The sequence below is a fragment of the Microcebus murinus genome, chromosome 14 (genome assembly GCF_040939455.1).
Source record: "Microcebus murinus isolate Inina chromosome 14, M.murinus_Inina_mat1.0, whole genome shotgun sequence".
Lineage (NCBI taxonomy): Eukaryota > Metazoa > Chordata > Mammalia > Primates > Cheirogaleidae > Microcebus > Microcebus murinus.
Window position 1 is genome coordinate 58,038,713 of NC_134117.1, and position 21,229 is coordinate 58,059,941.

General features: G+C 44.2%; 1 protein-coding gene across 27 annotated transcripts in view; it reads left to right on the forward strand.

Moving 5' to 3' along the window:
• KCNMA1 (potassium calcium-activated channel subfamily M alpha 1) overlaps positions 1-21,229 on the forward strand; it is a 722,512-nt gene that overhangs the window by 625,962 nt on the left and 75,321 nt on the right. For all 27 annotated transcript variants that reach the window (XM_076010104.1, XM_076010105.1, XM_076010108.1 and 24 more), the window contains 2 exons: positions 3,628-3,721; positions 18,268-18,391. In XM_076010104.1, coding sequence (XP_075866219.1) covers positions 3,628-3,721; positions 18,268-18,391 — 218 coding nt within the window. The remainder of the gene's footprint in view (positions 1-3,627; positions 3,722-18,267; positions 18,392-21,229) is intronic.

Sequence of the window (21,229 nt, forward strand, 5' to 3'; positions counted from 1 at the left end):
TACAGATGTTCAACTCTGCATTAAGGCTGTTGGAATTACCACCACATCTTAAATCAATTCCCAGAACATTGTCTGGAGGTTATGTCATTGAAATAACGAATCCTCTTTAGTCAAGTATAAGCAAACATGTTAAAACATCATTGTAACTTTAAATTAAACTCTAGCGCAAACCAGGGGATCTGAAGCCTCATTAGACTTGCCTGACATTTTTCTAGCACTGAGTCTTCCCAAACTGTAAAACTGTTAGATTCAGTGCCTATTAGACAAGGGAGCGCTGGGAAGTTACAACAGCACATTAAGTGTTATACTTAGGGATGTGCAAAAACAAGCCCTTGAATTTTATGAGTACTTGGAGACTAGACGAAGTTCAGATCCTATAAAAATTCCACATTAGATTCCAGAACTTGTTTGTATTTTAAAGAAGCTGGTAAGTCAGGTTTCTTTAAAGGATCATATCTTCATGTGGCTTCCACAGTATGAGGTCAAGCGAAGATGCTCGAGATAGAGGTGTATTGTAATTAGCCAAAAAGTAGGTTAAATATGAAGCTGTAAATGCGCACTGTCTCGAGGTAGTGGCCCATTTACTTCAATGCATTTGTCTTTCATGAAAGTACATAAATTTAAGTCTCCCTTTTAATTTCATTTTTATTCCTCTCATGTAGTCACAGAAGCCGTGAAATGAAAATTATATTTTATAGCTTAACTAAAAGTTTTCCTAGATCTGCTTTCTTTAAATGTGCCGAAATTGATAGGATCCATATAAAGGATAATAATTAAATATGGTTTATATCCTATTTATGAGAAAGAAGTTATCACTGCTTTTCTTGTGGGACCTAAGCCATATGTAATGGTCTCCATTACATGATGTTCATATATTTAAGCTGGAGATATTTCCCCCTGTCTCTTCAGGGAATAGATCTGCATTTGCAGGCCGTGAGTGCAGGAGAAAACCTTTGAACACAAGTTTCATTTGAGAGAACAAATCCCAGTTTCAATGCAGTATGATTATGATGGATGATCTTTCTGAGTTGCAATGAAAATAAATAGTTTCTTTGCATAGAAGGAGGCATAACTTTACCACCAAAATGAGGTGTCTCCCTGGAGCTGGCTAACAGGTATTGACTTGCGAGTCTCCCATCTGAAGATCAGTGCAAGCAAACAGCTAGTGACAGGGTTTAAGGATGATGACCACCTAACCAAAGAGGATTGTTTATTGTATACCCAGTGCGAATGGAAGAGCAAAAGTTAAGCAAAAGATCCAACAGACATGCCAGGGAGAGTGACTGCCTTTCAGGTCCTAACTCATATGGACTTATTGTATAAGTGGACACAACCATGGTAACATCTGGTGACCTTGAATAAAACTAGCCACAGTGGACGAGGTTAGATAAAGGACCTGTTTTATGAATATTGAACTATAACTTTAAGAAGGTTGTGTGAAAAAGATGAGCAGAACTTGCATCCTCACTAGACCTACTCACGTGTGTGCACACAAACACACACGTCATTTAGTTTAGCATGCTACATGACTCCTCTAGGTCACCCTGAACACAATACAGCAGTTGCAAGTGGCCCATATTAATAGACGACCTTGTATTATGGGTGAAACCAGTGCAAGACTTTCTGCTCCATTATGTAATGGGGAAAGTGCAAAAGTATACACATACACACACACACACTCACACACACACACCCGCTTGCTGCCTTTCTACCTCATGATTGCCCAGGACACCTTGTCCCCTATCCCATGAAAGGAAGATGGATTCAGGTCAAGCTCAGAGTGCCTGTTTGCTTGAGGAGAGATGCATATCAACTCTAAGTGATTTTTTTCAATACCATTTATGTGGCTCGTATTTATTTCCTTTAATCTTTTAAGTGCTGTTTAGTCTCTGTGTGATTTGCTCGGGATACTCATTTCTGATAAGATGCAGTGTCCTCCCAGCCACATAGTCTCTGCCTGGAGCACTAAGTGACTGATACCGGTCCAGCCTGAGCGTGGGCCTTTGGGGGGGGAGCAGGTGGTGGAGGAGTGGACTGTGGGCATTTGCAGGTGCTATGCTGCCTGCATTTCTTCTGGGATGGCTCTCGCCTCACACCGCATTCTTGTCCCTGTTCCCTGTGTCAGCCAGCATTTAGACAACCCCACACTTGACAGCAGAATAGGAAAGTGTAAAAAGCGAATACTGTGAAGCACCTTTGGAGGATAGCTGGGTTATTATCCCTTTGGAACCATGTATCATAACCTACTAAATATATTTGGGGTTTTCAGGGAAGTACCATATAATGTGATATGGCTCTTCCTGGATGATACCAAGTAGCTGAGATGGCATTCTCCCCCCATCCCATCTACAACTCATACACCATTAATACGTATCAAGCTTCGTTTGAGGTGCTAATATTTCTCTTCTTAGGTTTAAGGTAACTCCTGTGCATTCTGAGTTTCCAGGGTGCTTCCTCCTAGTCTGTATTGCAGTCAACTATAAGAATCTGAGGATGCTGCTTTTCCTTCTTGACATTACAGCTTTAGCCTGAATTGTGGGGGTGGGGAGAGGAGGACTAGGATTTTGCCGCTGATGCCCTTGGGTGACAGGCTGGGTACGCATCTGCTAATTACCAAGCAGCTCTCTTAAAAAGAAGCATGATGCAGGCTAATACATCTGCAAAGCTTATTAGTGGGTGTCTTTGGGCAAGAGCAGTAGAGTGTGCTGTGTTATTTGTGAGTGAAGCTTCCCATTGCTTAGCGATCTGTGTGGTTCAGACATTTGGAACACGGCTTTTGATTTCCAATCCCCTACGCTGCCCTCCATCCCTGCCCCACGCCAACCACATCACCCGAGATTTTGTTCAATGGCAACCTCCTCCTTCATTCCGGGGCTCTTCTCCAGCCCGGCTCTCCAACTCCGCCAGCCCCAGTCCTCCTGGCTTCATGTGTTCGGAAAGGACCCCATTTGCACAGCCCCACACGCCCTCCTTCTTGGCAGCTGGAAGGAGAAGAGCAGAGTTGGGCTGGGGATTCTAGAGCCAGCATGTGCCAATGTTCCCCGTCCTGACTGATGGAAACATTGGCTGTCCATGGCCTGGAATCCTTCCCTCTCGTCAAGGCTCTTTCTCCGGCGTGCAGGGATTAGGAACCCATTAAGTGGGTTCCTCCGGAGAAGCAGCAGGCTGGCAGCCATCGTGCCGATATTTTGAATACAGCTTTAGTTCTGATTTTGGTTACACATCACAATCGAATACACATCCGATTACCTGGCAAAGCACAGTAACCAAAATGAACTCTAAGAATAATGATTGTTCATTTATACATCTATCTCTCTATATATATTTTTGTATACAGATAAACCATGATTTCTATATTTTTTTCTTATGGCAGGGCGTTTACCAACTGTTTTAGCCTGTTTAAAGTGCATGTTCAAAGGCTGGAGTGTAAAGAGGTGATGCTTTCACCTTCTCTGAGCTGGCCTCTCTGACTAACACATTTGGTCTTTGTCATTGGGTCCTAAAAAGACAGCCATGAATTCCTAGTGAGTGACTGAGCCTTGAGTGTGTGTCCTTTGATATTTTGCCTGTATTGCTGCAGTCTGCCCTCAAACTGTTCATAATCTCACGAGCTGCCTGTATTTCCAGTTGAAGATGAGCAGCCGTCAACGCTATCACCAAAAAAAAAGCAACGGAACGGAGGCATGCGGAACTCGCCCAACTCCTCGCCCAAGCTGATGAGGTAAGGAGAGGGGCTGGCTGCACAGGGGTGCCCTCTTGGCTCCTTCTCGCCCTCCCTCGCCCCTCCTCACCCTGCCCAGGCCCGCGCCTGCCTCCCCTCCCCGGCACGCACGCACCGGGCGGAGGAGGGAAGCGAGATCGTTAGATGGCTTCTTAAAGGCTGGAGTATTTATTCTGTCAGCTTGTCAGCAGTTAATGATAGAGCTGAAAAAATTCTGTCATGAAAAACAGTTTGAAAAGCTGTTTGAAAAATACATAGGCTTTAAAGTCTTAGCTGTCACCGTGTCCTGTCTGTGTGTAGTTCCTAAACAGCAGTGGCACTAATGACGGCGGCAACCAATCAGAGGAACTCGTGTGGTGAGTTTGCCTGCGGCAAGTCTCTTTCTACTGGAGTCCCTCCGAGGACTGTTTTCTGTACTTAAGGCCATATGTGAGATGTATCATCACAATCAAAAATGAACCTGAAGATTACCTTCCTTTTATCCTGTCGATTGAAATCAAATTTCTGTTAATTGATTTTGACTGATAAAAAAAGGTCTAATAATCTGTGGACTTGCCAAAGCAAAGTTCAAAAGTAATCCAGTTCTGCTTAGGCTAAAAGCAATATTAATTATGAAATACAGCATGCATGTGCTTGCTTTCTTTTTCTTTCTTGCTTTCGTTCCTTTACTTTCTTCCTCCCTCTTTTCCTCCCTTCCTACCCTCTTTGTTTCTTGACTGAAGCTTCCTCTAATAAATAGCGAGTGGATTCAAATTTCAACGGAGTTCTGCAGGTCCCTTTCTTGGCCTATTGGTCTTTCATCTCCCCTTTTTGTCTTCAATTCATCTGCCAATCCCAGGGCTGATTCCCTCCAGCATCCTCACTGCCTAACACCCAAGTGAAATAGGGATGGTTTCCGATTTGTGCTGCTCATCGTAAATGGCTACTGCCCTGGAAACACCTGCCGCCCTGATGTTACCTCTTCTCTTTTCATGGCTGTTGGCCGCTCTCCTTTCTTTGATTATTGAGATACAACAATGGTGATTTCCATTTTCCAATCACATTCCCATTTCCCTGGCCTTCCACATCCACCTTTCTGGAACTCAGGCGAGTGCAGTCCTTGTTGACGTGGTTGAGGGCCCAGGTTCTCAGTGGAGGATTCTCCCAGCCCCATCTCCTTTTCTGTTATAACCACCTATTCCTGTTAAAGGTTTCCTTGAAAGTCCTCTGTCTTCCCCTTCGCCCAGCCTTGCTTGGGTGTTGCTGATTTACATGCTTGTTTATAGTTTATGAGGAGGAATAAAATGCACCAAATGCTGAGCCTCTCCTTTTTATGATGCCAGTTGTCATGCTAGCATTCATTTCCTATTTGCTCATCTTTAGGTAATCGCCTTATCTAATACTAATAGTTATATCCATTTAAAGTCGGCAAAAGCCCAGGCTCTTTGCTTTGCCTAAATTTAGAGAGGCAAATAAATAAAGAGAAGTCTGAAAAATCTGAAACCTTTGGAGCCAAATTCCCTGTCCCTGTTTGCTATGTAAAGTATGGCTCATTTCTTTGATCTTGAGTAATAATAATTCTGAGGAGTTATACTGTTTTCATATGCTTCAAAGCTGTGTCAAAGTTTTGCTGCTTAAGGGTACTTCTTTATTCTGTTGGCTCTTGGGTACCAAGATGACAGGTCTTCTGTACGAGGTGGAGGCTTTTTTAAGTCATAGCCTTCAGCAAAACATCAAATTACCAAATCCAGGGTAACATACTTCTACACAAATGCCTTTCCTGTAGATATATTATACCATATATATTAAATACTTTAGTGTTACACGCTACATTTTATGTGCAATAGAAAGTGATGGTTTGAGGTAGCCTTGGGGGGACTTTTTTTCCACAAGCAGAAAAAGCTAGTGTATACCGTATCAAGTATGGTTTTTACAGGACTTTCTGCCCGAAGGCCTTTGTAAATAAGTAATGATCAACAGATTGGCTGTGGGTTTTTGAAAAGCATGCCTATGTCAGTTTGCATGATGGGGGAGAATTTTCAAAGTGGATCTTGCTTTCATTGCCTGCCGGAGAGGGGCTGAGGGAGGCAGTTGTCCCAGGCTGGAGCTGTCTGCTCCGTGGTACATCAGAATTGCTAAACTCGAGTCAGGTGGAGAGCGGAAACTTGCCAAGCTACAGAACCCCGGCTTCTCGTGTTGGTGCCTTCGGGCTGCTGCTGCAGCCACGGCCACTGCCACCGGGATGCTTTATTTTACCGGCCCTCCGTAACCCTAACCCTTGCAGCCCAGCTAGAATGGGCCGTCCCAGGACAAAGGAGAAAGTCTTAGACACTCCTCCTTTACCATGTCCCAGGCTCTGCACAGAGTCTGACCTGAAGCAAAGATGGGCCTCTTCTGAGCCCTCCTTCCATTTTCCTTCACTTCCAGATCAGGGACCCCCAGGCTGTTTGGTTTGCATTTGAGTAACTGGCATTGGCAATGTGTCTGCTTGGTCTATTTTTGTTAAATCTTTTTTGGTTGATTGGCAGAAAACAGAGGGGCTCACTCCACTCCTTGTGGCTTTTCCAATTGCCCCCACTGCTTCAAATAGCCCCTTTCTACTCTGCAAAAGATGGGACTCCCAGGCCCTCTTCGTTATAACCCGAAAAATCCATAAAGGAAGCTAATGACTTATTTGAAGTGGGTTTTTCGACATGAGTTTGTGGCTTGCTGTTTGAGCAGAATCAATCATTCTGAATGTGGGCAGGTTTTAGTGGCCTGTGGGTAGTGATAGGAATAGCTCCAAGAGAAACCAGGGAGCCCAGAATGGGCGAGGATGGGCTTTAATTTACCACTTTGGCTTCTGCAAATAAAACATCTCCCATGTGAAGGTTCCTTCCGAATCATCTGCCAGCAGGAAATGCAACAGGGACTCTGCACTCACTAATGGCCTTTGTCTCCCCTTTGTTCTGGTATCAGGCTGACCTGGTGTTTAAGTGTCACTTAACTCTCTGCACGATCATTAGGTGAACAGCTTCATTTTGTGTGTCTGGATCCCAAGGTAGGATGTTTTTTAGACACCAGGCAGAAAACAACCGTCACAGCCAGACGGAGCCAAATGGCGAGTGTCGGTGCTCCAGGCTGAGGACACATGATGGATAACCTCTGGCTCCACATCCTCCAAGGAGGAGCGAGCATGGAGCTTCCCAAGTCCCTCACTCATCTGCCTCTTCTTTCCCTTGCTTGTTGGTCTCTTAACATGGAATTACTTAAGAAGCCTCTCCTAGTTTTCCGCTAAAATCACCAAGTCCCCATTGCCCAGTTCTCCCTACTCAGTGGATTTGTGCCTTGGAGGGACAGTCATGTCTTTCTTCACTTGTAAAGCCCTGGAGGGCACAGACTTAGTTTCTAATAGCTGAGTCCAGGGTTCTTAATTTGGACCCTCCAGACCCCACTGAACATTCGATGAAAGGTTTCTAGGAAGTCTCAATAGAAAAAGAAGAAGTATGCTGGACCCCATTTTGACTACAGTTGGAGAAGATTCATGGATTCCAGAAATCTCCATTCAGGATCCCTGGTTACAATCAATTCAGTTCATTCCAGAGACTCCTTCAAGTAATTGCATTTGCAAGTGTTTTTTGGATGATGAGAATATTTGTCCAGCAGGTAGGTGGTATAGGGTAAATGCCAGGGCTCTCACGCCGTGTCCTCACACGGAACCCAGAAAGTCTGGGCACTTCAGCTGCTGCTTTTATTCCTTTTCTCATATCAGTTCCCATCCAATGGATGTTTTGTGAGACCCTGCTGTGTTCAAGGTGCTATGGAAGTTCTTTGAGGGATCTAAAATAAGATGGATGTGATTAGATCCCTGCCTCAAAAATGATTACAGTTTAGCCTCGGAGACAGACAAACACACATGGCAAAACAGAGTAAGAACGACCTGGCGATGCTACTAGCCTGTGCTCTGAGAGCAGGAGGAGCTGTCATTTCCTGTGGTTTGGGAGGCTGAGCCTGGTTTGTGAAGGAGGGCCCGTGGAGCCAGCCCTGTGTGATGAGGAGGATCCTTGTTTACCTGGTGCCAGGCATCGTTGCAAGAGTGTTATGCCTGTCAACTCACTGAATCCTAATGACAGCTGTGTGCATAGGTAATGCCTTGTCCCCAGATGAGGAAGCTGAGGCACAGAAATGTAGGCTAGTAAACCTAGTTAAGTCTCACCTATGTAGGACGATGGAGGAAATAGGGAAAATGCTCAGACCATCGTAAATGACTTGGCGTAGCTGCAGCTGCAAGGACTGCAGTCCTTGGAGTGGCACAGCTGGAATTGAGAATGCCACAGTGTCCTGGCAGCCAATCATGAATGCTTTTCGCCTGTCATAGGCACTGGGGGACCCTTGCAGGATTTTGAGGAGCTGGTGCCCTAACTTGTCCTTCGGAAGCATCTTTGACGGCAACATAAGGAAGGGTGGAGGAAGCCCCTCCATCAGGGCTTTTCTGAGCACCTGTTACATAAATACAGAGGCGTGAAAGAGAATGCTCACCCGACCCCAGCCCCTGCCCAGGTCTCCTGGGTGCCCAGCTGTTCAGTGTTCGCTATAGAATAGTGGGCCAGGACGGGGTTAGACAGCTTTCCTGGGGACACACGTCATTCCTGACATCGGTCCTGAGACTTGGGGTAAGGTAGAGCGGCATGGCTCACGGGGACATACATATGATAACAGCTAGACAATTTACACAAAGAGATACCCCCCCAGCTGGGCTAGCAAGCATAACCGACACCACCCAAAACAGAGAAATTGAACGTTTTGAGGAGAGTTTCCTGGCAGGAGACCCAGGGAATGTTAGACATTAGTTTCCTAAATGGGAAGGGAAATATGATTTGAGGAAAACAGATTATCCTCTCGGGCATCAACTGACTGATCATTAAGTGGAATAAACTCATCTGCTTGTGAAGTCTCATTGCTTCTCTTTCTGCTCAGACCTTTCATGGGGTAAGACTTCCAATGTCAAGGCCTGCCATCGTGGAAGGTTCTAGTAACAGGAAAAGGCAAAACGGCCTGAGCCAATCTGAGTTGGGGGCAGAATGCCACCCTCACGGTGCCTTCCACTGGGCAGGAGAAAGGCAGGGACAGCTTAGCTATGTAAATTCACCTCAATGAACAAACTAATAGCATATGACAGCCCCCCAGGACTGGACAAGAAAGAAGTTGTCAGTGTCGTGGCACCAAGGCCAGGGTGGACTGGACACAGGACTCCAGACAAGTTCATGCTCAGCAGAGGGTCATCATTCTGTACTCTCATTTCAAGAGCATCGTGTGCAGTCTCCTCTAGGACTGACAGACACGCTGGTTCTCCCAGCTGCCTCCCAAACATCAAGGCAGCAGTTTCCTCCTTCCTCTGAAAATGCTGCCGCCTAGCCAGAGCTGACGACTTAGGTGGCAGCAGGGAAACTCATGCAAGTAGATAGACACAGAGAAGCCGGAAAGAATCCCCCATTTTGCCAGGGTGGCTGGAGCCTGGTTGGAGAGCTTTGTCAAGGTGGACTCAAAGATGGCCACCAGGTAGGAGCCAGGGTGGGGTGGTGGGCAACAGGGTCTCGGGCACGATGACCATTACCAGGAGGGTGGAAGCCCCACTGAAGGATGAGTTAAGGCAGGAGCCATCATCCAAAAGTCAGGATCCTTGCAAAGTAGCAGGAAATACTGTTCACCCAGAAGTCAAAGGCAGATCCAGTTGGAGCCATGTATGGTGCTGAGCACCCAAATATGAAGGCAGCACCTGAGATCTAGTCCAGCCTCCTGTGTCTGCCACAGGCTGAGACCCCCGTGTGGCTGACACTCTTGGACACTGTACTCAAGGATTTGGTGATTAGAAGCTATGTTGGTTTTGTGTGGAATGGAAGAAGAGATGGGAGAAAGGAGGACGGAACCCTGAATTACAGTTATAAGTGCTGCACTTTATAAGAACTAATATTTAACTTGCTTATTTATGTTTCTTATTTTAAAAAATTTATTTATTTTTTTTCCCAAATTCTGTGGGTACAAATATTGTTAGGGTTACATATCTTGCCCCTGTCCCCCTCCCCATCCCACTCTGCCAGAGCTTCAAGCGTGATTTGCTGATCAGCTCATGGAAAGAAAGGTCAGCAAGAGAGAATCATTAGTGTAGCATCTAGGCTAAGAATCCCCAAGTGTCAACGCAGTGTCTCAAGCTCCAGAGTGTCACAGAGAGGCAGGATGGGCAAGTAGGATGTAGGTGCCTCCTTCAGTTTTGCACCCCGGACTCCTCCCTTGCCTTGCTCTACTTCCAGCTTTGCTGGAGCTGTAGGCTCATGGTCTGTGTGTTGCTGACAGTTGCTAACTTTGGTAGGATTACTCAAGCCACATAGATTCTCTATCTGCACAAAAGTTTAGAGCACTGGTTCTCTTACTCTAGCAGGTGTCAGAATCACCTGGAGGGCTTTGTTGAAACACAGCTTGCTGGGCCACAGCCCTACAGGTTTAGCAGATCTGGGCTAGAGCTCAGGAATCTGCATTTCTGTGAAACTTTCAGATGATGCTGATGCCACTGGTTTGGGGCCACACTTTGAGAAGGACTATTTATAAGAATCAGAACAGTAAGAGAAGCTTGAAGCGATAGGGGCCCGCCTTTCAGAAATGCTCAGCCTTTCTATTGGAGCACTAAGTAGTTGCTTAATTAAAAACATCTGTCTTGACCTCCTCCCTGCCGATCAGTTACAGTAGCTGGCTCTGGGCACACCCCGGGCAGCCTCGACTGGTTAGAGACATAATTTAGAGTTGACTTTCACTTCATGATGACTTCTTTTATGGTGAACACTCTGTATCCTAATTCATGTACAAGCCCCGTAGGTGAAAACTGGTGCCAGAGCCCTGGTTGTTCCCAAAACAAATTGTTGCAAAATATGAAAGGTAAATAAATGAGCTGTCACTGGGCACATTTTTTGATCTCTACAAAAGGTCTGGCGAATCTGTGCTAGCTGGTTCAGGAGTGTCCAGGGACTAGAGATCATTTTTCAGGTCCTCTTGTTTGGTTGTGTCCTCTGCCGGGTTCTGGAAATACATGAGGAGTGAAATAGGAGAGCCCTGCCCCAAGGAAGCTCTCCAGCTAGTGGATGAGATGGGCGTGCAAATTATTATCTCTGTAGGAGCACCTCACACTTCTGTAGGAGTTTCTAGGAAGGGAAACAACTTCTGTCTCTCTGGTTGTCCAGGATGATGGCTTTAGGAGGAACATTGGAGCCAAACTGTGAAGCCTGAGCAATGTCCTATTATCCCTGCCATGGTGCCTGACATAACAAATGCTCAATGAAGTTGGTATTTGCCATTGGGATGAAAGGCCTGCAGAGGGATGAGAAATTTGCCTACCTTTTATCAAGCCCCCCATCTCCCAGGGAGACCAGTGCAAGGTTGCCCTTAATTTAGATGGGATGCTCATAATAACAGAAAAGACCTTATCAGGTGATAAGACGTAAGGTCTTGAAAATCAAGCAGAGAAAAGGGTTCGATTTTCAAGCCATTGTAACTTTCTTCTTTCGTAACTTTTTTGTTTTGTTGGTTGGTTGCTTGTACTTTCATGTAAATTTCTGACGTCCAGTGTTGAACTCAGTGCCACAGAACAAATTGGGATTTGCTGTCTTTGCCCTTAAGGGGAATTGTGCTCTTTAAAATATAATACTGACTTCCTCACAGCGGGTTTGCTAGAAGAGGGATTAGTGGTTTTGCTTTAGGCTGTTGTCTTCAAGGCAAGCTTTTTGTGTTTCTGCTGTAACAGGGCATTTAGTTCACTTCCTGAGATTAATTGATGGCAAGTGGCATTTCTTGCTCTGAAAACCCTCAAAACAAAGATCTTTCACAGGCATACCTTAGAGATATTACAGATTCAGTTCTAGACCACCACAACAAAATAAACATTGCAATTAAGCAAGTTACACAATTCTTTTTGTTTGTTTTCTAGTGCATATAAACATTATGTTTACATTATACTATAGTCTATTAAATGTGCAATAGCATTATATCTAAAAAAACAATGTCCATACCTTAATTAAAAATATGTTATTGCTACGAATGCTAATAACCATCTGAGCCTTCAGCAAGTCGTAATCTTTTTGCTGGTGGAGGGTCTTGCCTAATGTTGATGGCAGCTGACTTATCATGGTGGTTGCTGAAAGTTTGGGTGGCTATGGAAATTTCTTAAAATAAGACAACAATGAAAATTGCTGTATTGATTTGACTCTTCCTTTCACAAAAGATCTCTATAGCATATGATGTTGTTGGATTGCATTTTATCCACAGCAGAAGTTCTTTCAAAATTAAAGTCAATCCTCTCAAACCCTGCCTTATCAACTAAGCTTATGTAATATTCTAAATCTTTTGTGTCATTTCAATAATGTTCACAACATCTTCACCAGGAGTAGATCCTATTTTTAAAAAAAATCACTTTCTTTGCTCACCCATGAGAAACAACCCCTCATCTGTTCAAGTTTATCATGAGATTGTAGCAATTCAGCCTTTTCTGTCTCCAGTTCTAGTTCTCTTGCTAACTCCACTACTTCCTCCACTGAAATCTTGAAGCTTCAATGTCATCCACGAAGGTTGGAATCCACTTCTTCTGAATTTCTGTTAATGTTGGCATTTTGACCTTCCAGGAATCATGAATGTTCCTAATGGCATCTAGAATGGTGCATCCTTTCCAGAAGGTTTTCAATTTACTTTGTCCAGATCTATCAGAGGAATCGCTATCTATGGCAGCTATAGCCTTATGATGTGTTTCTTCAATAATGGAAGTTGAAACTACTTCTTGATCCATGGGCTGCAAAAAGGATGTTGTGTTAGCAGGCATGAAAACACCATTCATCTATTTGTACGTCTCCATCAGAGCTCTTGGGTGACTAGATGCATTGTCAGTGAGCAGTAATATCTCTAAAGGAATTCTTTTGTTCTTGAGTAGTAGATCCCAACAGTGGACTAAAATATTCAGTAAACCAGATGCGCTGTCTCCAGGCTTTGTTGTTTCATTGATAGAGCACAGAGTAGATTTATCATAATTTTTCAAATTGGTAAATGAGCCTAGGATTTTAAAAATGGTAAATGAGCACTGGCTTCAATGTAAGGTCATCAGCTGCATTATCCCCTAATGAGATAGTCAGCCTGTCCTTTGAAGCTTTAAACTAGGCATTGAGTTCTCCTTTCTAGCTATGAAAGTCCTAGATGACATCTTCTTCCAATAGAAGGCTGTTTCATCTACATTGAAAATCTGTTGTCCAGCGTAGCCACCTTCATCAATTATCTTAGCTAGATCTTCTAGATAATGTGCTGCAGCTTCTATATTAGCACTAGCTGCTTCACCTTGTACTTTTATGTTATAGAGACAGCTTCTTTCCTTAAACCTCATGAAGTGACCTCTGAAACTTTTCTTCTGCATCTTCCTCAACTCTCTCAGCTTTCATAGAATTGAAGAGAGTTTGAGCCTTGCTCTGGATTTGATTTAAAAGAATGTTGGCTCTAGAGCCAGCTCACTTAACCACTGTGGCATATTGTCACTTGGAAATAAGTGGTTTGTTGCCCTCGGTGGTATCAACCCCCAAACATTCCCTTTGGAGATGGACTCTCTTAGTTTGACTGACCAAATTAACTGGCTAATGTTCAGGTTTCCTCTTTGCTTTAGGTGGGGTTGTCATTGGTATCGATCTTCCAATGCAGTCATGAGTTAAAGACCAGGGAGCAGTCACCACTCTGGCAGAGCAGATCTAATTCTGTGTGCATGTTGGTGGTGGGGTAGGGGAGGGTGGTACCAGGGAGGAGAGAGACATTGGTCCAAAACCTCTGCAGAAGGGATTGGGTATTACTGGTGTGTTTCCATATATTCCTAAAATAGTGGCAGGATGCTTTTTTCCCCCTCAAATGGACAGGGAAAACCTAAGACTCAAGAAAGGCAGCCAGGACCATCAACTGAGGGATACATTGTACCTGTTTTTCTTCAAAGTTAATACTATTCTATTATTAATAATTTTCTAGGAATGCTATAACAAAGTATCATGGACATAGTGTCTTAAACCATGGAAATGTATTTTGTCATGGTTTTGGAAATTAGAAATCTGAGATCAAAGTCTCGGCAGGGTTGGTTCCTGCTGAGGGTGTTGAGGGAAGGATCTGTTCCAGACCTTTCTCCTTGGCTTGTAGATGCCCATCTTTTCCCTGTGTCTTCACATGGTCTTCCCTCTATATAGGTCTGTGTCCAAATTTCTTCTTATAAAGATTCTAATCATGCTGGATTAGAGCCTACCCAATGACCTCATTTTATCCTAATTACCTCTTTAAAGATCATATCTGAAAATATGGTTACATTCTGAGGCACTAGGGGTTAGGACTTCAACATACAAATTTTGGGGGAACAAAATTCAGTCCATAACAATAACACTGTAGATACACCTGAGCTCATAGAGTTTCTATTACCCTAATTCAAAAGTGACAAATGACTCTTGAATTAATTATGGTGCATTTCAGGGAAGTTGGGGATTACTTTGTGAGTAGAGGAGATACACAAGGTCATTAAGATGGGAAAGACAATGTCTAGTATTGGTCCCCAGTTCCAACCAAGTCATCTTTGAGGCATGGTGGATCTCTTCATCCTCTCATAAAGTGAAGATGTCAGGATGCCTTCTTCAGGGAGGGTTTTGGTGACCTTCCTTTCTGTGTGCAACAAACTGCCTGATTCCTCTGGACCTCCCTGGACCACCACAGCATTGGTTGGTGTGCTCAATGGAAAATGCTTGGCCTTCTAGTAACATAAATCCCAGAAACCTCAATTTAGAAGCAGAAGTCCCTGTGGACAATGACTTTTCCTTCTCCACCTGTGCCAGAGATCTGTCTGCTGCATAAGCCACCCTAAGGCACTTGAAATTACTATAGGAATTGACATGGTAAAGAAATTTATCCTGTCTGGTCCAAAGTAGTTATAGACTTTCTTGTTGCTGGGGTGAATCACCTTCCATACTCCTATACTCTCATACTGTGTAATCCAGTGAATGTAAATCATGTTGGCCCTTAATGGAGCTATAAGTCTCCATTGCTTCTTATCTCCCATCTTCACTCCAATAACCTTTCTTCACCTGCTCGGTGCCCTCCAACATTTTGATGTTCAACGGTGGTCTAGTACTTCCAAAATCCTTCTAGTTACTTCTCTTCCCAATGAGAGCACACCGCTGGAAGATTTTGAGGTACCTGATCTCAAAGATCTTCCATGCTAACCTATCCTTTATAATTAAATCCCCTCTACATCCCTAGCTCTTCTAGGATAGCTCAAATGATAGGAAACCCACAGTCTGGAGAAACAACTCATTTCATTTTTGAAATACCTCCCTCCAATTGTTATAACAGTCTTCCTTTGTTGGAAGTGTGACTTTCTGTTCTGTCTAAATCTCATGTGTCATTCCTAGTCTGCTCTCAATCAGTCATACTCAATCAGTTGACTCTATCTTCTCCTTGACTGTCATTGCATATCTGAGGACAGCTGGGACACCTTGCCTGAGCCTTCTATACCTTAGGTTAGGCAATATTGTAGTCGACATCTTCAACCGTGGTTTTGGGTGCCATTCTCTGGCCCTTTTCATTTGGACATCAATTCTCTGAGTGGGTCCTAATGGCTGCTGGTGGATCAACACTAAAAGTACGCTAAGGTTCCTCCTCACTTTTCATGGCTCAGATCAAATGCTACTTTCTTTGCAAAGCCTTCCTTGATGCTATTCAAATACCAGACAATGAACAGCTTTTTTTCATGGTGTTCTCATACTACCTTGTATTTTACTTTGCTATAACATTTGCCATAGTCTACCATAACTATAGATTTACATTTTTTTTCTCTCTTGCTATTTTGTGGCCCTCTTTTTGACTAGGCTCTTTGTCTTAGTCATTACTGTATCCTCCATTCTTGGCTCAGAATAAGGAATCCATGTTTGTTGGTTGCTTTACTGATTCAAGAAACTAAAGTTAGAATTCCAGGTACCATGGCTGGTGAGAAAAGGAAATAATCCTTGTTCAGAGAGATTTTTGATGCTGTACAGATCAGACCCTTTAGGGTAAATCCTGGATGATTTATATTTAAATAATCTAGGCCAGGCTAAGAGATCTGTGGAGAGTAGAGTGCACCATGGCATATCTTTGAGACTTCCTGGGTGCTTCTGGATGTTCCAGCCCAAATCATGGCTTGTAGCCCTAGTGTCAAATTATACCTGGTTTTTCCAACCCCCCACTCCAGTTAATGAAGCTTGAAATTAGCTGCCTTTTTTCTGTTCATTGAGGGATGATTGATCATGAAGCTTGCTTATTTACTTTTCTAAAATGAAGTTTGCAGGCCACTTTTACGAAAGACTGATTCCTTCCTAGAAAGAACCAAATGTACTTAAGCCAAAATATACTTCTTCCTGTCTAAGACACATATTTCTAAGGGGAATTTTTTTTTTTTTTTTTTGCCAACATTTGTATCACTCACTTACTTGCTCATATGATGTGAACATAAGTCCTTGGTATCTTTTTAAATCCTGAATGGACTGGGGGCAAGTCTCAGACCTTCCTGAGATAACACTTTCTCTTCAACCAGTACACAGGGCAAGAGAATTTGAACCTGGGATTGTATCTTCAGGGCAAATTTATTAAATTCCCTCTTGCAACTGAAATGTGTTCTTAAAGGGCTGGGAAAAGTTCATTCTGTTCGTTTTCTCAAACCATTTCTTTATGGTGGCTTCTGTCTACCTACTTCTTCTAGATACTGGATATCTATGGAAATATTAAAAATTCTTTGAGGACAAAAAAAACCTCAAAATTTTCTCTTCCTGATGTGTGACCAGTTCTTATCAGCAACTGCTATTTTATTTTAACACTTTTGACGGGGTTCAGCATTTGGAAGGTGGCCTGGTAGTTTACGACACCTCAAGACCTCCCAACAACCCAGATACTGAGCTGTTACTCTGGTCTGGATTGTTCTTCTCCTTTCAAGATGAGATATGACAGTTCATACAGTAATCTAGCATGTTCGTTGAAGATAACTTTGCAAGATTGCCTCATGTGGTATTTGTCATCGGGTACAGGCTAAAAGCAAATTGTGAGGCATAAATAAGTGCAGTGAGAGTGTTTTTTCTACCTTATGTGGGGGTGGGGAGTGTATTTGGAAGGTCATGGGAGATATTTCAAAGCTTAATTCTAGGTCTGTGGGCCTTGTAAGAGAGATTGCTATCTCACCCTCTCTCTGTAGTCTGGACATGTAAATGGGAAGTATCAGAGAAATTTCAGAGAGAGAAATACTAAAAACTAAATAAATGTCACCTTGATGATTGAAACAGATCATTTTAAAGGTAAAATCACATTACAATAAATTTCTTGAATTTGAACCTATTTATAATTTCTGTCTTGGGTTGACAATATTATTTAGGAAAGATAGCTCCATGGCAAGGATATTCAAGTATCTATCTGCCTGTGACAGTGTCCTAATTATATGACGTTTAAGTTTTATAGAAACCAACAATGACTTTGCCCCAAACTGAGGTGCTGAATCACTAGCAGAGATGGAATCATAGACATTGAGCATGACCCACAGTGCAGGAGCTTATTTATTGTGCCCTAGGATTGCTAGACCTGCCTGATGCTACTGCAGTTCCTAAGGTTGTCACTGAGGTTCTGCCAACCCTCTGGAGGGGAGGCCTTTGTGGAAGCATCTTCCTTTTCCACTTATGAACAAGGCCAGAGAGGGTGACTGTAGCCCTGAGAATCTGAGACAAGTTTATTAAGATGCGTCTGAGTTTGAGGCTCTCATCCAAGGAATGCTGCAGTGGGGAGGCGAGGGTGGGGGTGGAGGGGGCCCATCCTGGGACGGTTAGCACAAATACAGTTGTCAAGGCAAGGAGAGAGGGTGTTGTTTAGTATTGAAATCATGTATTCCAGATGTGGGCATTTGGTAGTCAATCTGCTCTGAAGTGACATGCTGCTGAATCTTTAAAGGGCTTCAGCCGGGGAAAGCAAAATCTGATTGGGCAAATTGCTAAAATATTTAAAGTGCAGCCTGTTAAAGCTTTTACTGCGAAGAGCATCACGTCAGAAGTTGTAGTCAGAAAGAGCGAGTAATTGGCTTTCCATCCTCATGCCAGTCAGTCAGCATGAGGCTCTGTTCCTATTCCTTCCTCTTCATTGCCGATGCTAATAGCAGCCCTTTGGGGTGTGTGTGTGCGTGTGCGTGTGTGTGCCGCGGAGATCAAATAGCTGGTAAAATGAGAGGAAGACGAGTGAGGAAGCTGTAAAAAGGGAGGCTGAATCCACAAAATGGCATGAAGGCCATTTAGGGAAAGAGGAGCAGGAGAAAGGCAGCATTATCTCGTGACAAGAGTCAGCTGCACTTCCCAATGGGCACAGGGGTTTGAGACAGTTGTCTTTCAAAGGATGGGTTCCGCAAGCAGCAGAGCGGCCTTCAGTGACAACCACTTCCGCTGCGTCTTTCATCTCCCCTGAAATGTAACTCTGGGGGCCCTTTCCATTTATAATTTACCACGTTTTCCACTTAGGTTTTCCTGTCCTTCTCTCCCCAGGCACGACCCCTTGTTAATTCCTGGCAATGATCAGATGGACAACATGGACTCCAACGTGAAGAAGTACGACTCCACCGGCATGTTTCACTGGTGCGCACCCAAGGAGATAGAGAAAGTCATCCTGGTGAGTGGGGGGCCGAGGAACGGATGCCATCGGCGTCTGCCCCAAACTACGTCCGTGTGCTAGGACTGAGGTCTCCCTAACTGGACAGCGGGGACGGTACAGTCTCCGGTCCTAATTAGTTTTGATGGCTGAAATTCTGAACGTAGATGGAAGCAGCTAGAACTCTGATCAGAAGATGAGCCATATTCAGGATCTTCGATCTCTGAATATGTATTGGCTCCTTACAGCAGTGGGTGATGACGCGCCACGAGAAAGGCATCACGGGAGGCAGGCAGTATGCATGTAATTGCTGTGGGTCTGGCTGAGGGCAGAGCCTGCCTGTGCTATTTAGCAGCTACCTGGACGTGGGCAAGTCGCCTGACTCTTTGCACTTCAGTTCTCCTGTCTGTAAAAGGATGAGATGAGGATGACCCTAGCTCGCAGGGTTGTAGTGAAGATTAAAATACAACATATGCCTCGATGAAATTACCTTGTTCTTATCATGGTTATTATTAAATGCCGTGAAGAAATCTGAATGCCACCTGGATCGTTGTTTGTAACAATGTTTATATTCTTATAGATAATAGCCCTGCACGTTTGTGATCCTTCTTAGCACGCACTGTACTCAGGCAGATGCATTTGCTGAAGATGGCAATGATGAACCACTGTCACCTTGAGGGGGCCGGGGCTCAGAGCCCTATTTCGTGGACAGCTCATGAACATCTTCTCAGCAGCAGTGGCTTCTCCCAGTCTGTCCCAGGAATGTCAGCATAGATAACAATCCATCCCAGTCTTTGCTCTTGTTCTATTAACAACTTCAGGTTTTAATGCCTACATCAGCTATCCTGCAGTTTATTGTCTCACTAATCCATGAAAAATGGATTAATAATCAGGAAAGTCAAATGGAAAGGTTCTTTTTCCCTCATGCCTCTAATCCCCAGGTTGCTCTGGGCCTGTTCCTGTCTGCCAGCCAGGAAAATCCTATCATTTCTGAAGTCAGGACCACCCTTGCTAAACAAGGACTGTTCCAGGTCCTCAGAATGGCTCTGAACTGATACACTCGATATTTTCCTGTGTGTTATCTATGTGTGTGTTTTCTCAACTTAATTATAAACAAGCATTAAGAGCTGGTGCAGCATCACGCTGGAGGCTGGCTCAGAGGTGTGGGAGTTGCAAGCAAAAGCACAGAGAGTCAGAATTCTCAGTCAACCGCTATTGTGCAACTGACCAGGAGTGCAAATGGTGCTACCTGCAAACCCGCTCCGTGCGTCTATATTCTGATGTTGTATCCATGGCACTTTTGCTCTGGTGGTCTAAGCTTAGCCTGGTGTTACCAACTGTGGCTGGTTATAGGCTGGATGCCCTATCTGGGACCCAGGGTTTAAATGACTGACCTAGATATTCCTGAGACACGCATGCTAACTGACATTCAGTCAACATCTCCTTTGAGCATGAGAAGACTTAGGGAGGTGAGTTACTACTTCTCACATATGAAAAGTAACATCATTTAACGAAACATTTATAAGAGACCGTCTCTGTGCCATGCACTATTCTTAGGGCTGGAGGTACAACCTCTGGCAACAACTGCTCTCATAGAGCTTGTATTCTATTGTGGTAGGGGGCAAAAAGAAGATCACCAGGTAGACAAGTGAGTACATAATAACATTTCAGCTATTGATGCAGAGATTTGGAAAAAATAAAGCAGAGTCATGAGCTGGAAAGAAACTGGGAGGTGCTGTCTAGACAGTATGATCCAAGAAGCCCTCCCCAAGGTGGCACTGGGCTAGAGATGGGAATGAGAGAAATGGCCAGCTACATGAGGTTGATCTGGGCTGGTGTGTACTCGATGTGCACAGGACACTAACTGCTTTGGGGATCATATATGAGAGATGGTCCCAATTGTGAGGAAATCACCATATAATTAAAAAGAAAATATAAAATGCAAGCCTGAAAGTGGTAAGAAGCACAATATGCTATTCAAATCTAGGGGAGAAGGACTAGTATGTGTTTATGTGGCCAGGCAAGTCCCATCAGCTACAAACATGTTGTGCTTGGAGAGGGTAAGGCCATTAAAGCCCACCTTGGGTTGGGCCTGGGAGGACACACCGGAAACATAAGATACATAGAGGAACACATGGGTAGTTTTTCTGGTGGGTCTTAAAACTGGCAGAATCAGACTCTCCAGGCCTGAGGCTCAGGAACTGGGATTTTTACAAGGTTCCCCAGCTGATGTTACTGCAGCCAGTCTGAGGACTGGTGTTTGGCTGCCCAGATCTAAGCTCCTGGGGTCAGCATCTGTGCTGCAGCCACTCTGCTAACTGGTGCCTCCCCCACCTCCCCGTTCTAGAATTCCAGCCTCTACCCTGGACCCAGTTTATATTCCTCTGGCTGGTTGAAGAGAGCTAGCCTCCCAGGTGATGTGGCCAATTAAAAATAATTAGGAGCCCCCATCACAGCACGTTGCAGACTGGTTGACTCTGCTGGTGGCACCCCGGCACTCACACTTCCACGCGGCCCAGATAACTAACTCCAGGTCTTCTCTGTGAAGTGGTGATATGTGATGTGAGCTCCCCAGTGGGTCCTCCTTGGTCACAGTTTATAAAGCATTTCTTACTGCCTGTGTCTCAGGTTTCCCTGGACTGTTGCAGAGGGAAACCAATAATGGTGACAGTCTCTGCTTTATTCTAACGATCAGGGAGTGAAAGCTAGCTTCCTTCTCTCCTTGGAGGTTACTGTAATAACTCTGACATTGTCGTGAATTGCAATATTGGCATTTAAACAATCAATGCACTGGTCAATTCTACGGATTAAATCAAGCAGAGTTTGATATGTGCAGTGGATACTAATATGCCTCCCCCA